This window comes from Dipodomys ordii, unplaced genomic scaffold (genome assembly GCF_000151885.1).
Source record: "Dipodomys ordii isolate 6190 unplaced genomic scaffold, Dord_2.0 Scaffold7, whole genome shotgun sequence".
Classification (NCBI taxonomy): Eukaryota; Metazoa; Chordata; class Mammalia; order Rodentia; family Heteromyidae; genus Dipodomys; species Dipodomys ordii.
In genome coordinates this window covers 5,262,435-5,275,130 of record NW_012267223.1, presented here as the reverse complement: position 1 = coordinate 5,275,130, position 12,696 = coordinate 5,262,435, and the positions used below count along the sequence as shown (strand labels likewise).

Below are 12,696 nucleotides of genomic sequence, written 5' to 3'. Positions count from 1 at the left end.
GAAAAAAGCCAGAAGTGGCGCTGTGGCTCAAGTGGTAGAGCGCTAGCCTTGAGCTGAAGAGCTCAGGGACAGCACCCAGGCCCAGAGTTCAGGCCCCGTGACCGGACCCAAAAAAAAAAAAGTATAAAGAAAAACAATACTTCAAGAAATTGAGCCAATTTCAGTAAATATGTCTGTAGTCTTTTCTCTGTACTCTTGAAAAGCACTAGAAATTAGCACACTGTCCTACACACTATTTGGTGTACAAATGTAGCTGTCACAGAGATGGGGTAAAATGTGAGATTGACCACCACTATCTACCACATAACAAAATAATAATAATAATGACAACAGTGTGGATATCCCAAGAGAAGAATGGGCAAAGAACATATTAAACTCAGAAAAAATACAGGTTAGTTTTTTGTTGTTTTTTTTTTTTTGTCGGTCGTGGGGCTTGAACTCTGGGCCTGGGTGCTAGCCTTGAACACAAAAAGCTCAAGGAAAGCACCTGAGTTCAAGCCCCAGGACCAGTACAAAAGAAGAAGAAAAAAAAACGGGTGGTATTACAAATCTGCGCATGATGGCTTATGCCTATAATATTCCTAGCTGCATAGGAGGCTGAGATTGGGAGGATCATGGTTCAAGGCCAGCCTGGGCAAAACGTTCACCAATAGCTGGTTGCTATGGTGGTGCAAGCCTGTTATCCCAATTACTTGACAGACTGACATGATCGAGGTTCCAGACCAACTCAGGCAAAATAGGCCAGACTCCCATCTCAAAGGAAGAAGATAGGTGTGGCCTGCGCCTGTCAGTCCAGCTGCGGTATGAAGATAGGAAGGCCAGGCTCTAGTATGGACTCAGGCAAGAAGCAAGACCCCAAAATCAGTGCAGGCTGGGCACCAGTCGCTCATACCTGTAATTCTAGCTACTAAGGGAGGCTAAGATCTGAGAATTACGGTTTGAAGCCAGCCTGGACAGGCTGGCCCACAAGCCACTAAAATGCCAGAAGTAGTGGAGGTGTGGGTCAAGTGGTAGAACACTAGCCTTGAGAAAAAGCTTAGAAATAGTGCCTGAGTCCTGAGTTCAAGGCTGAGGACCAGTACACACACACACACACACACACACACACACACACTAATAATTGATGTAGAAAAGGACTAGAGGGATGGTTTAGCAGTGGCTTGCTGGTATTATAATGTATACAGATGAACCCAGATGAAAAAATGCAAAGAACAAAGGCTTGTAGGAGGGTTGTACCGTCTTCCTGGAACTTCCACACCTTTAGCTACCCATAAGTTCCTGGAACCAAGACTCTTGAGGGTTTTTTGTGTTGTTGTTGTTTTCCCCAGAGACTGGAACTTGAACCTAAGTATCTGACTCTTCCTCATTGGCTGGCAATCTATTGCCAGAGCTGAGCCTCCAGCCCCTCCTTTGAGGCTTCATTCTAGAGGCTTCATTACATAGCCATGATTTAGTACACCGCATCAGTCATAGTGATGAGCTTCACCTCCCCTTTCTCCTTCCCAGAGGTTGGAAGGTGGAACTGAAAGTTGCAGTCCTCTAGTCAGGACTTGGCCTTCCTGGTAACCTGTCCCCTTCCTGAAACTGCTAGCAACCCCCAGCCACCAGGCATCTCAAGCCTTCAGCACACACATCACCTGCTGTGGGCCAGGAAATGGATGCTGACCAACTTCCTCATATTATGGGGGGGGGGGGGCACCACCCAATGATAGCGGCTTTGCCTGCCTCTCATCTGTACCTAGTATTTCATACCATTGTGTTTATTCCTATCATCTACTGTCATTACCACCATGAATGGGTACATTCGTATGTCCCACATAGAAGATAACAATCAAAATGAATGAAAAGACAAGACCATGTAAAGTCTGGGACAAGGATTTTTTTTTTAATTGTGAAAATACTGTACAGAGTTACAATTACATGGGCAAGATAATGAGTACATTTCTTATCAAGCATTGTAGCCTCCTCCTTTGTTTCCCCTTCCCATCCTACCCCTGCCCCCTGGGACAAGGATTTTTTAAAAAAGAGGTTTGTTCACATTCTAGATTACCACTTTCTCTTCAGACGTACACTGCACTTACAAGCTCTTCCCTGTAATTAAAAGCAAAAGCATCTTCACAGCACCCAAGAGTTTTTTTAAAAACCTGATCAAAGGCAAAATTGGGAAAGTGCTAGAATGTACTTTATAAATTGCAAACTAGACTCCAGGATAAATCAGCTCAGTTCTATTATTGTTTTAGCAAAAAATCTATTCTCTAGTCAGAATTACAGAATATGTTCATTTACAGTGAGAAAATCTTAAAACTTGGGGAATCTTTTTTCCTTTTCTGTTTTTAAGACCTTGCCACCATGGAAGAAAGAGTACAGAGACGGTATTATGAAAAGCTGACCGAATTTGTGGCAGACATGACCAAAATTTTTGATAATTGCCGTTACTACAATCCTAGTGACTCCCCTTTTTACCAATGTGCAGAAGTTCTCGAATCATTCTTTGTGCAGAAGTTGAAAGGATTCAAGGCCAGCAGGTAAGCAAATGGGCTTCACATTCTGCAGGGATTCAGCCCAGGAACTCTGTACATGGTGCTATCTAAGGAATCAGTCTGCGCAGCATATGTAGCCAGTGTGAACCTTCAAATAAAAAAAGTTTTCAAAAATCAATACTCTTGTATTATGACATACTACCAGGACAAGTTTTTTTCTTTTTCTTTTTTTTTTTCCAAATTGAGCAAGCATTTATCAAGCACTCACAGAACAGAAGATGCTGCCTTCAGGATCCCTTGAGAGCTCCTTCCTCTTGAGTTTCCATACAGTAGAGAATTACAGAAGTATAAGATGTCCCCTTGGGCTGCTTTAACTCTGCTGGAAGAGCACTGAGCAACTTGCTTGAGCCGGTTACTGAGGCCTTCAACGTTCTTAGGTTTCTGAGTCCCGTGCACATCCCCTATCTCAAGCCTGTGACTTCCTTCCTTCCTATGGACACCTGCCTTCCTTTTCTGGGATAACTGCAGCCATTCTGCAGCCTGGAGATTCTCACTGTGCCCCGTCCACCAGCCCCAGTTGGACCATCCCTAGGTGCTTGGATTGGGTAGACTGGGGCGGGGTTGGTGCCTGGATGTCTCCATATTGTCTGGTGAATTCCTACGGGACACCACACAACTAGGAGAAAGTCCAGGCTGGAGGTGTAGGATCAGTGCTTTCTCTCCAGAGAAAATCTTCATTTTGGGGCTGGGAAGGTGGCTTCATGGTAGAGTGCTTGCTTAACATGCATGAAGCCCTGGGTTCCATTCTTCAGTACCACATACACAGAAAAAGCCAGAAGTGGTTCTCTGGCTCAAGTGGTAGAGTGCTAGCCTTTAGCAAAAGAAACTCAGGGACAGCACCCAGGCCCTGAGTTCAAACCCCAGGACTGGGGGAAAAAAAAGAAAATCTTCAAGGTGTTATCTTCCTTGTCCGGAAGCAAGTAATTACAAGAACTGTAGTTTTAGAGTCAGCTTACTTAAAGTGAAGGGTAAGTATCTAGTCACCTTCTGTTAAAGGAATTTCAGACTAGAAGGAAGGAAGCAAAGTAGGCAAACAGGATAAAAGAACACAGTAGTAAACTTTGCCAAGTGTATAAAACTATCAACCCCTACACGTTAACTCACTGCTGTCAAGCTCTCCCCTCCCGCTCTCCTGCTTCCTCTCCTCCCTGACTTTCTCTCTCTCTTCCTCCTCTCCCTCTCCCTCTCTCTCTCCTCCCTCTTCCTCTCTTCATAGGCATGGACACTAGGGCTTTGTGCTGATGTTCCCCATCCAAAAGGGCCCGCCCGCCTAGGACACATCTCCACCTGGTTATTCATAGGTAGCTTGTTTTTTTTTTTACCGGGCCTGGGGTAGCCCGCTCAAGGCTAGCGCTCTACCACTTGAGCCACAGCACCACTTCTGGCATTTTTCTGCTTATGTGGTGCTGAGGAATGGAACCCAAGGCTTCAGGCATGCTAGAAAAGCACTCTACCACTGAGCCACCTTCCCAGCCCCTAGCTTTATTTTATTTATTTATTTATTTATTTATTTATTTTGGTGCCAATCCTGCGGGCTTTAACTCAGGGCCTCCGCATTGTTCCTGAGCTTTTTTTACTCATGCTTTACATTCTATCACTTGAGCCACAGCTTTACTTCGGGCTTTTTTTGGGTGCTTATTGGAGATAAGAATCTCACAGGGCTGGGCATGTGTGTCAGTGGTAGAGTGCTTACCTAGCATGCATGAAGCCCTGGACTCCATTCCTCAGTACCACATACACAGAACAAGTCAAGGGCTGGGAAGGTGGCTCAGTGGTAGAGCGCTTGCCTTACACAGAACAAGTCAGATGTGGTGCTGTGGCTCAAGTGGTAGAGTGCTAGCTTTGAGCAAAAGAAGCCCAGAGATGTACGCAGGTGCTGAGTTCAAGCCCCAGGATTGGCACAAAAAAATCCCATGGGCTTTCCTGCCCAGGCTAACTTGGAATCATGATCTTCAGATCTTGAGTAGCTAGGATTACAGGCGTGAGCCACCAGCCCCTGGCTTTTACATAGCTTTTAGTATGCTAAGATTTATATAATTTTCTTTAGGGAACCTAGAAGCCAAGTTGAGAATCATACTCAGTTCTGCTTAAGTGAATTACAGTGTCGAGAGTCATTAAGGATTACAGGCATGAGCCAGCTCCTGGCTATCATTTATGTATTTTTATTGATTTATTTATTTTTGAGTCCGGTCGTGAGACCTGAACTCTGGGCCTGGGCACTCTCCCTCAGCTCTTCAGCTCAAGGCTAGCGCTCTACCACTTGAGCCACAGTGCCACTTCTGGATTTTTTCTTTTTGCTTATGTGGTGCTGAGGAATCGAACCCAGGGCCTCATGCATGCAAGGCAAGCGCTCTACCACTGAGCCACCTTCCCAGCCCTAATTTATGTATTTTTAATGACTTTTTTCCAATGAGCTATCATGCTTATTGTTTTGCTATTACAGTTGAAAATTTCTGAATTGTTCTCCACTGTGTGCCAATGGTGAGCACAAGGCCCGCTCCCCGCATCGCCCACAAAAGCATCGTTGTTTCTAAGTCAGAAGAGTGCTTAATGATTCCCTGTTTTCTGTATTCTGTAGGTCTCATAACAACAAACTGCAGTCTTCAGCTTCTTAAAGTTCAGCACGTTAACCTAACATAAAACTCAGCAAGAATCTGGTTGTCTGAACTATTTGAAATTAAGAAGCCAGATGTTTTTAGTCAGGTTATCCTGATGAGACATGAGCTACACTTCGTTTTTATTGGTCCTAACAGTCCAATTATATTTCTTGGCCAATTTTGTCCAACGGACAAGGGAAAAACAAAGTCAACGACACCATTATCTTGTCAAGATCAAATGGTTTTACTATTGTGGCAGAAGCGGGAAAACTTTGTTTATTGAAAAAAAAAAAAAAAGAAAAAGAAAAAGCAAGAAAAAAAAATAAAAGACTATGGGGTCCCGTGAAAGTCCACGGATGCTGCGGCCGCTCTTCAGTGAAGAAGCTGGTTTAGTCAGTCCCACAGAAAACTTTTGACTGTATTTATTTATTGTTGCAAAAAAGACGCTTTTTTATTGCTGCCCTCATTTGTCAGCTAATTATTTTTTCTTATAAAATCCAGCCCTGGTTCCACGCGACCCATTCTGTATCTTATCATGACTCCTGTAGGTGAAGTTCCAACGACCTCTAGATGTCTTTTCTTTCTATGAAAGGAGCTGCTATGTACACATGTGCACACACCTGGGAATCAACAATGAGTTACTGTTCATGGTAGACACAAATTAAGCTCGATGAGAGGTTGGGCTGAGTAGTCCTGGACTACAGACTGACTCCTTGAGCACACCATTACAGTCCGCCATTTACTCCGCACCAGGCTAAAAGGAGCAAAATCTATTTGAAGGTATCTTGTTTGTAAACATTTGTCAGATTCTAATTTTTTTCTTTTTGTATTAAAATTCAACTATGGATGTATATGAATGGAAATAAATGGAGATACTTTTTCTCCCACAGATGGAGGTGTCTTTGTGCGCTCATGAGGATCTGTGAGCCTTTGCGGGGAGGGGGCCACGTCATGAGAGCAGAGGTTCCAGTGAGACCTGGGTGTCCCCGGGACAGGGGTGACCCCCGTTAGGATTTCCAGTCCACTGAGGGCACCTAATGGGAAATCTGCAGGGTGCTAATCCCTTTCCTCAGTTGACCATACCCATGAGAAAGGCCTTTGTCTGTTCTCTGAGATTCCAGGCGATGGCTGGTTCCAGACAGCTACTTAGAGCGCAGGAAGGGCATCTTTACGTGCCCTTACCCTCTGTCATTGGTTGTTGGTTGGTTGGGGGGTTTGTTCCTTTGTTTCTTGTCTGTCTGCTCCACATCAGGAAAAGTAGCATAAGCTTTGGGAAAACGGGAAAGCAGGGGAGGAAGGTGTATTATTCTGCTTGTGTTTCCTGTCAGTGTGTGATCCTTCTACACCGTTCTTCCTGTGCGGTGAGACCCGCTTCTCTCCCATCTACCACAGTTGAATTAGGCAGCTTTGCAAGGATTTTTCTAGCTTTTTGCACAACTAGCTTTGTCCTTACCATGTCCTGGAATTTGCCTACTTTCTGCTTTTTCAAGTTTCCTTCTGTTCAGTGTTGTCTTGCTATGCAAAACCTTTCCCAGCCAGTAGCTTCTTCAGAGCAAGCTGCTGCTGCAGTTCATCCCTCCCTCCTCCAGGCTCAGGTGCACAGGTTTTTCTGCAGTCATTTTATTCCTTCTGTACACGAAGATGTCACATCAACTCAGTGTAGAAACCTGGAAGCAAGGTTTTTGCCTAAAATATTAAGATGAAAGTAGTTAAATACAGGTTATTTGGTCCTTTTAGGTTTTTTTGTGTGTGTTTTGTTTTGTTTTGTTTAATGTTATATGTTGTATGCACTGGGCCGATGCAAGAATTCTACGTTTGAATGAATTACACAATTATTCGGCAAGTCATCACATCACAGTATTTCTGTACTATTTATTCACTTAAAACTAGGTTGCTATGTGTTTAACAAATTGTGGCAAAACGAAACAGCAATTCTTTTTGTACGTAATAGGACATTTCATCTTAGGAGAATAAAGTACTGGTTCTGACATTGGATTTGGTGCAGTTTCTAATGAAATAGCTGGTTGGTTGGCAGATGGGTGGCTATATTTTCTGAAGCTGTTGACATTGCCAAATTGTATCCAAAAAAAGACGTCCAGGAAGCCAGGCACGGGTAGTCTCACGCCTGTAATCCTAGCTACTCAAGAGGTTGAATCTGAGGATCAAGGTTCCAAGCCAACCCAGGCAGACAAGTCCCAGAGACTTATCTCCAGTTAACCAGCAAAAAGCCAGAATTGGAGGCATGGCTCAAGTGAAAGAGCACTAGCCTTGAACGGAAAAAGCCACATACAAGCTCATGGCCCTGAGTTCAAGCCCAAGGACCTGCACAGAAAAGGAAAAAAGACAAAGATGATGTTCATTTCATGTTTTTAATAGCATCAAGACTTTAATAATCATTTCTGTCATCGTATAAGTACGTGAAGACATTTTATATAGTTTTATCAACTAGAGTTCTAGTCTTTCAAAAGTGATTATGAATAACTTACATTCTTCAAAAGCTACTTTTCTATGAGTATCTTTAACAAAAGTCTACTATTCAGTTAAGATATTAAGCTGTTTGGCTTTCAATAATCCAAGTAGAATAATGCACATCTGTTAATACTACTAGAATGTTTCTGCCCCAGCCTTGGGGCCTGTAAATAGATTTCACTTACATCAATGGATTCTTTTGGCTAAAATATATTTTCAATGTTTGCTATGCTTCATCTCCCAATTCACAATCCTTGAAACCATTTCATAAAGATTATTTTCATAAAGGTAAAGCTTTTTTCTCCAAATTCTGCAAAGTTTGTACTTCATGTCCTGCAGTGGGTTGTTGTGGGTTTTTTTTTTTAATTGTAAATTTTGGGAAGATATTTTCTAAAGCAAAACAATGACCTTTTATATCTAAGTGGCCTGGAGTGCTGTTTGTAACCTGCCTTCCAAAAAATCTACCAATAAAAGATCTTTCCCTATTTCTGTTGATTTCTGTCAGGCCAACTCCCTGTTTCTTTATATTTCTCACATTAGCTAACCTAGTGGCCTTTGAAAACCTACAACTCTTACAGACTGAGCTGGGCACAGCCACTCTTCTCCAGATGGAGTTCATGACCGAGCAGTCTCAGATTTCCAGCCCTTAAATAAAAGTAATGGGGGCCGGGCACTGATGGCTCAGGCCTGTAATCCTAGCAACTCAGGAGGCCGAGATCTGAGGTTCACGGTTCAAAGCTAGCCTGGGCAAAATAGACTGTGAGACTCTTACCTCCAATAAACTACTCAGAAAAAGCCAGAAGTGGGGCTATGGCTCAAGTGGTAGAGCACTAGCCTTGAGCAAAATGAAGCTCAGAGACAGCATGCAGACCCTGAGTTGAAGCCCCAGAACTGCCACAAAAAAAGGGGGGCAGGGAAAGGGCAAGCTGAAAAGTATCTTTTCTTTTTTTCTTTTTTTTTTTTTTTTTGTCGGTCGTGGGGCTTGAACTCTGGGCCTGGGCGCTGTCCCTGCACTCTTCAGCTCAAGGCAAGCGCTCTACCGCTTGAGCTACAGCACCACTTCCAAGTATCTCTAATAATGTGAAATAGTCTGAGGCACTTTGGACCAAATTCAACTAAAGAAATAAGCTATATTTTTTTAAATGATAAAGTCCTGCTTTAACTTGGTTCCATTGTTAAACAGATCCTGCAATTGAGGTTAGACACAGTAGTAGGTGACGAGTCCATTTTTGAGAAGTGTTCGCATGTGCGTGTGTGTGCTTTAGGTAACCTTAAAAGATTATTTCAGCAGCAAGAGGAACTGTGCCAAATGGCGTCTTTGAGTCTTTGAGACATTTTTAAAAGCCACAAAGAAAGGAAAAAGTTGATCTTAGAGACCTTCCCAAAAAAAAAAAAATAGTACTTCCCCTTGAGTTTTAAAGTGACAGCTTAATTTGAATAACAGCTGCTAGTGAGTTCCTCCAGCGGGCTGCCCGGTATTTTCCCGGTGAGGCGCTGTTATATGCCCATGGGCACAAAGGGCCCTTTAGTCTTTGGCCCAAAAGCATGTACTGAGAAAAACCCATCAATAGGACAAAAGGGATTAGAAACCACCACGAATTTGCTCATTCAAATGTTCCTGACTGCATATTGACAAAGCTGCCAATCTTTTCTGCCTAACCTGGAGTTAGTCTGCTCTTGAGGTTCTCCGTCTCCCATCCGCAGTGAGCCTTCTCAGACCTGGCCGGAAAGATGGTGGCCTTACATCTTACGCAGGCTTCACTAAAAACCTGCTGCACATGTTTATGGGGCCAGCAAATTCACCTCGTGACTCGCAAGTATCCATGAGCATCAGAGGCCTGGCATTTGTGTGTGTCTTCATTTTTTTTCCCATACATTATCTTAGTTAGTTACATGAGTACTTCTGACCTTAACTCTCACGTTTATGTAAAATTGTTTTCTCTCTTCAATCTAACCACATGCATTTCTGGGACTTCTCTTTAGGCTTCAGAATGGGTGTATTTAGTCTTACTGTAATTTTTTTCCCATCTTGTCCCTCAAAACACAACTAAGCCTTTTGCTATTTTACAAGCTTTGTTTTGAAGGCTGGAGCTGTGGCTCAGGAGTTGAGTCCCTGCTCAGCAAGCACTTAGGCCCTGAGTTCAAATCCAAGTACTTCCAAAAAAAAAAAGACATCCTTGTTTTTTTTTTTTTTGACTGACCTATTAAGCCTGAGTTAAGCCTGAATAAAACATTAGTCTGAACCTCTTCATTCAGCCAGGCTAGGATGGTTCGCACCTGTAAAGCTAGCTACTGGGGAAGCAGATATCTGAGGATTAAGCTGTGAAGCCAGCCCAGGCAAAAAAAAAAAAAGTTGGTAACACTTATCTCCAATTAACCAGCAAAAAGCTAGAAGCAGAGATGTGATTTCAAATGATAGAGCACTAGTCTTGAGCAATAAAGCCAAGTAAGCTTGAGTCCCTGAGTTCAAGCCCCAGCACTAGTACACAAAAAACAAAAAACCCTCTTCACTAGCTGCATGCTCTATTGTCAGTTCTTTATGCTGTAATGGACTCAATTTCTGAGCAACTGTAGTGGAACTTTAATAAGAATCTGATAAGACTGATTTTTGGAAAATCCACTAAAAGTCCCCAGTATTACATTATCACAGAATAGCCAAAACCTCTCAGCTTCATTTTACCTCTGCCCCAGATTAGAGGTGAGAAGTCATGCCTGAAGCCATCAGCCCTGCTGCGTCTCATCCCAGACCCGCTCTAGTTGAGCCTGTCACCTTGAGACCAAAGAGCCTGCTTCAAGCCCTTCATGGGAAGTCTTGTTTGGGAAATAATCTTTGCACATTATTGGTATCTGTATTTGTAGTGCTTTAGCCAAAACAGCTTGATCTGAAAATGGCTGTAATGTCAAGTATCGAATCGTTAGCAAGTTTAGCTAGTGATTAAACTTTCTTTCAAACCCAACTGGAAAACATTTACAACTTGCTTGCTGGTGAGCTGTCCATTAATGAATTGCATTTGAGGAGTTGGTTTGGGAGGGTTTTTTTTTTTTTTTCTCAAACCGTCAGGCTCAGTGAGACTAAAAACAAAAACCAGGTGCATCCAAGATGTGATTTCAAGGCAAGATTTACTGCTTCCCATACACAAATGTGCTATTAGGTCTTCATAGAAAAATGACATCAGCTCCACCAGAGTATGCTTAGCATCGCAATACTGCAGTTGCTGCCGGTTTGGCACAAAACAAGCTATTAGGAGCAGGAGGCTAGAATCTAGACTGTATTTTACATTTTGGTACATCAGGAGCTCTTGCCTTCTATAATATTGTGCTTGAATTTAGCCCTTTTGTACTCCTTAAATGTAAAATGTTAATACTTGTCCTCCTCTAACTCTAAGGTGTGATCTAAAGGACATTTCACCCGTAAATGTCTTCAGATGAGTGCGCTTTCCTCTTTTGTACAGAATTTGAAATGTGATGGTTTTAAGGATAACATTTGGCTTGGTACATGATATAAACGGTTCAAAGTTGTATATTTAAATTCAGATCTTTTTTGTGAACTATTTCTACCGGAGAATGTATTAAATTAAAATAATTTAAAAACTTCACATGAAGCCGTGATCTGTTCACCGCACAGGTCAGGTCCTGGAGGGGTGTCAGTAAACCCGGGTTCCATTTGAGGAACTGGCTACCGACCCGAGAAGCGGGTCCTGTCCGTGTGGAAATCGGCTGGCACATGAGCCTGTGGCAACTCTAAGAGTTGGGATGATCCCCAAGTTGTCCATAACACAGCTGTGGGCCCCGTTTTTTTAAAGACCCCTCCCTCCCCCCATTCCATGCAGACATCATCGTTGGGGCTGAGTTTGAGTCTCCCGGGCTCGGCCCGGGCGCCGCGCTGCATTTCAGCCGCACTGGAGGCGCATGGCCGCGCGCACCTGCCGGTCCCGCCTCCGGTTGAACCTCTTCACGTAGCTGCCCACCGGCAGCAGCCCGTCCCCGGGGCGCACGCGCCCCTTCAGCCTCGGGAGCAGGTCCCGGGGCAGCTGCCGGCGCTTGTGGTAGACGTGGCCCATCACGATGTACCTGGTGCCTGGTCCGAACAACCGAGAAGAGAGACGTTAGCGGCCTGCGCGCCTCGGAGACCTGAGCACCGCGGTTCGAAGCCAGCCCCTGGCCCGGGCAGTGCATGAGTCTCTCTGACCTCCACCTAACCACCCGACAAGCTAGCAGTGGGGCTTGTGGCTCAGGTGGGAAGAGCGTCACCCAGGGGGGGGAAAGCTCGCAGGCAGCACCCAGGGCCGGCGGGGAAGGCCCGGCGCCGGCGCATGCACAGGCCACACCGGAGGGAAGGAAACCCGGGCTGGGCCCCTCGGTGGCCGGCTGCACGCAACTCCAGGGCAGACTGGGGTTAACGTGCCCCCCGCCCCAGCAACGGGAAGCTTTTCTCCGCACAATCATGTTTCCTCATCCGCCCCACTTTTTTTGGGGGGTCGGGGACCTGGGCGCTGTCCCTCAGCTCCTCACTCTACCACGGGAGCCCCGGCGCCACTTCCGGCTTTCGGGTGGTTTAGAGTCTCACGGCCGTCCCTGCCCAGGCTGGCTTTGAACCGCGATCCTCGGGTCTCAGCTAGGATGACAGGCGGGAGTCACGGGCGCCCGGCTCCACCCCACTTCTGTAACGCGTTTGCTGAGTGTCGTGGGCCGGGCCCGGGGTGCCTGCCGTCTAAGTTCTACCGAGGTGCGGGGCTGCGGGTGCCCGGAGGAACGGGCCCCGCGGCCGGCGGCCTTCCTACCGAGCTTAAACTCCGGACACGGCCGGCTGCAGCGGGCGGAGTCCAGGGCGAGGATGTGGACCTGGAAGAGGAAGCCGTCGGGCGCCAGGTACAGGCGGTCGCGGCGGTACAGCCCGTCGCCGTCCAGCAGCAGCGTCACCAGGCGCGCGCCCGCGCCCAGCGCGTCCACGCCGCGCACCACGCCGTTCGCTGCTGCTTCCGGGGCGAGAGGGGGAGAGAGAGCGGTTCCGTCCGCCTGTCCGGGCGCCCCCGGCCCTCCCCGGCCCTCCCCGGCCCGCACCCACTCCTCCCTCACCGAACTCGCTGGCG

General features: G+C 45.7%; 2 protein-coding genes across 8 annotated transcripts in view; one reads left to right on the top strand and one right to left on the bottom strand.

Annotated features, from left to right (window-relative positions):
- Positions 1 to 6,029, top strand: part of Bptf (bromodomain PHD finger transcription factor) — a 142,774-nt gene extending 136,745 nt beyond the window's left edge. For all 7 annotated transcript variants that reach the window (XM_013037929.1, XM_013037925.1, XM_013037928.1 and 4 more), the window contains 2 exons: positions 2,339 to 2,525; positions 5,119 to 6,029. In XM_013037929.1, coding sequence (XP_012893383.1) covers positions 2,339 to 2,525; positions 5,119 to 5,155 — 224 coding nt within the window. In that variant the 3' untranslated portion in view covers positions 5,156 to 6,029. The remainder of the gene's footprint in view (positions 1 to 2,338; positions 2,526 to 5,118) is intronic.
- A 4,680-nt stretch (positions 6,030 to 10,709) lies between these two features.
- The window catches only part of LOC106001500 (chromosome unknown open reading frame, human C17orf58), a 19,288-nt gene continuing 17,301 nt past the window's right edge, over positions 10,710 to 12,696 (bottom strand). The window contains exons 3-4 of the mRNA XM_013036598.1: positions 12,388 to 12,690; positions 10,710 to 11,684 (exon numbers count right to left, since the gene is read on the bottom strand). Of these exons, the coding sequence (XP_012892052.1) occupies positions 11,497 to 11,684; positions 12,388 to 12,690 (491 nt within the window). The 3' untranslated portion in view covers positions 10,710 to 11,496. The remainder of the gene's footprint in view (positions 11,685 to 12,387; positions 12,691 to 12,696) is intronic.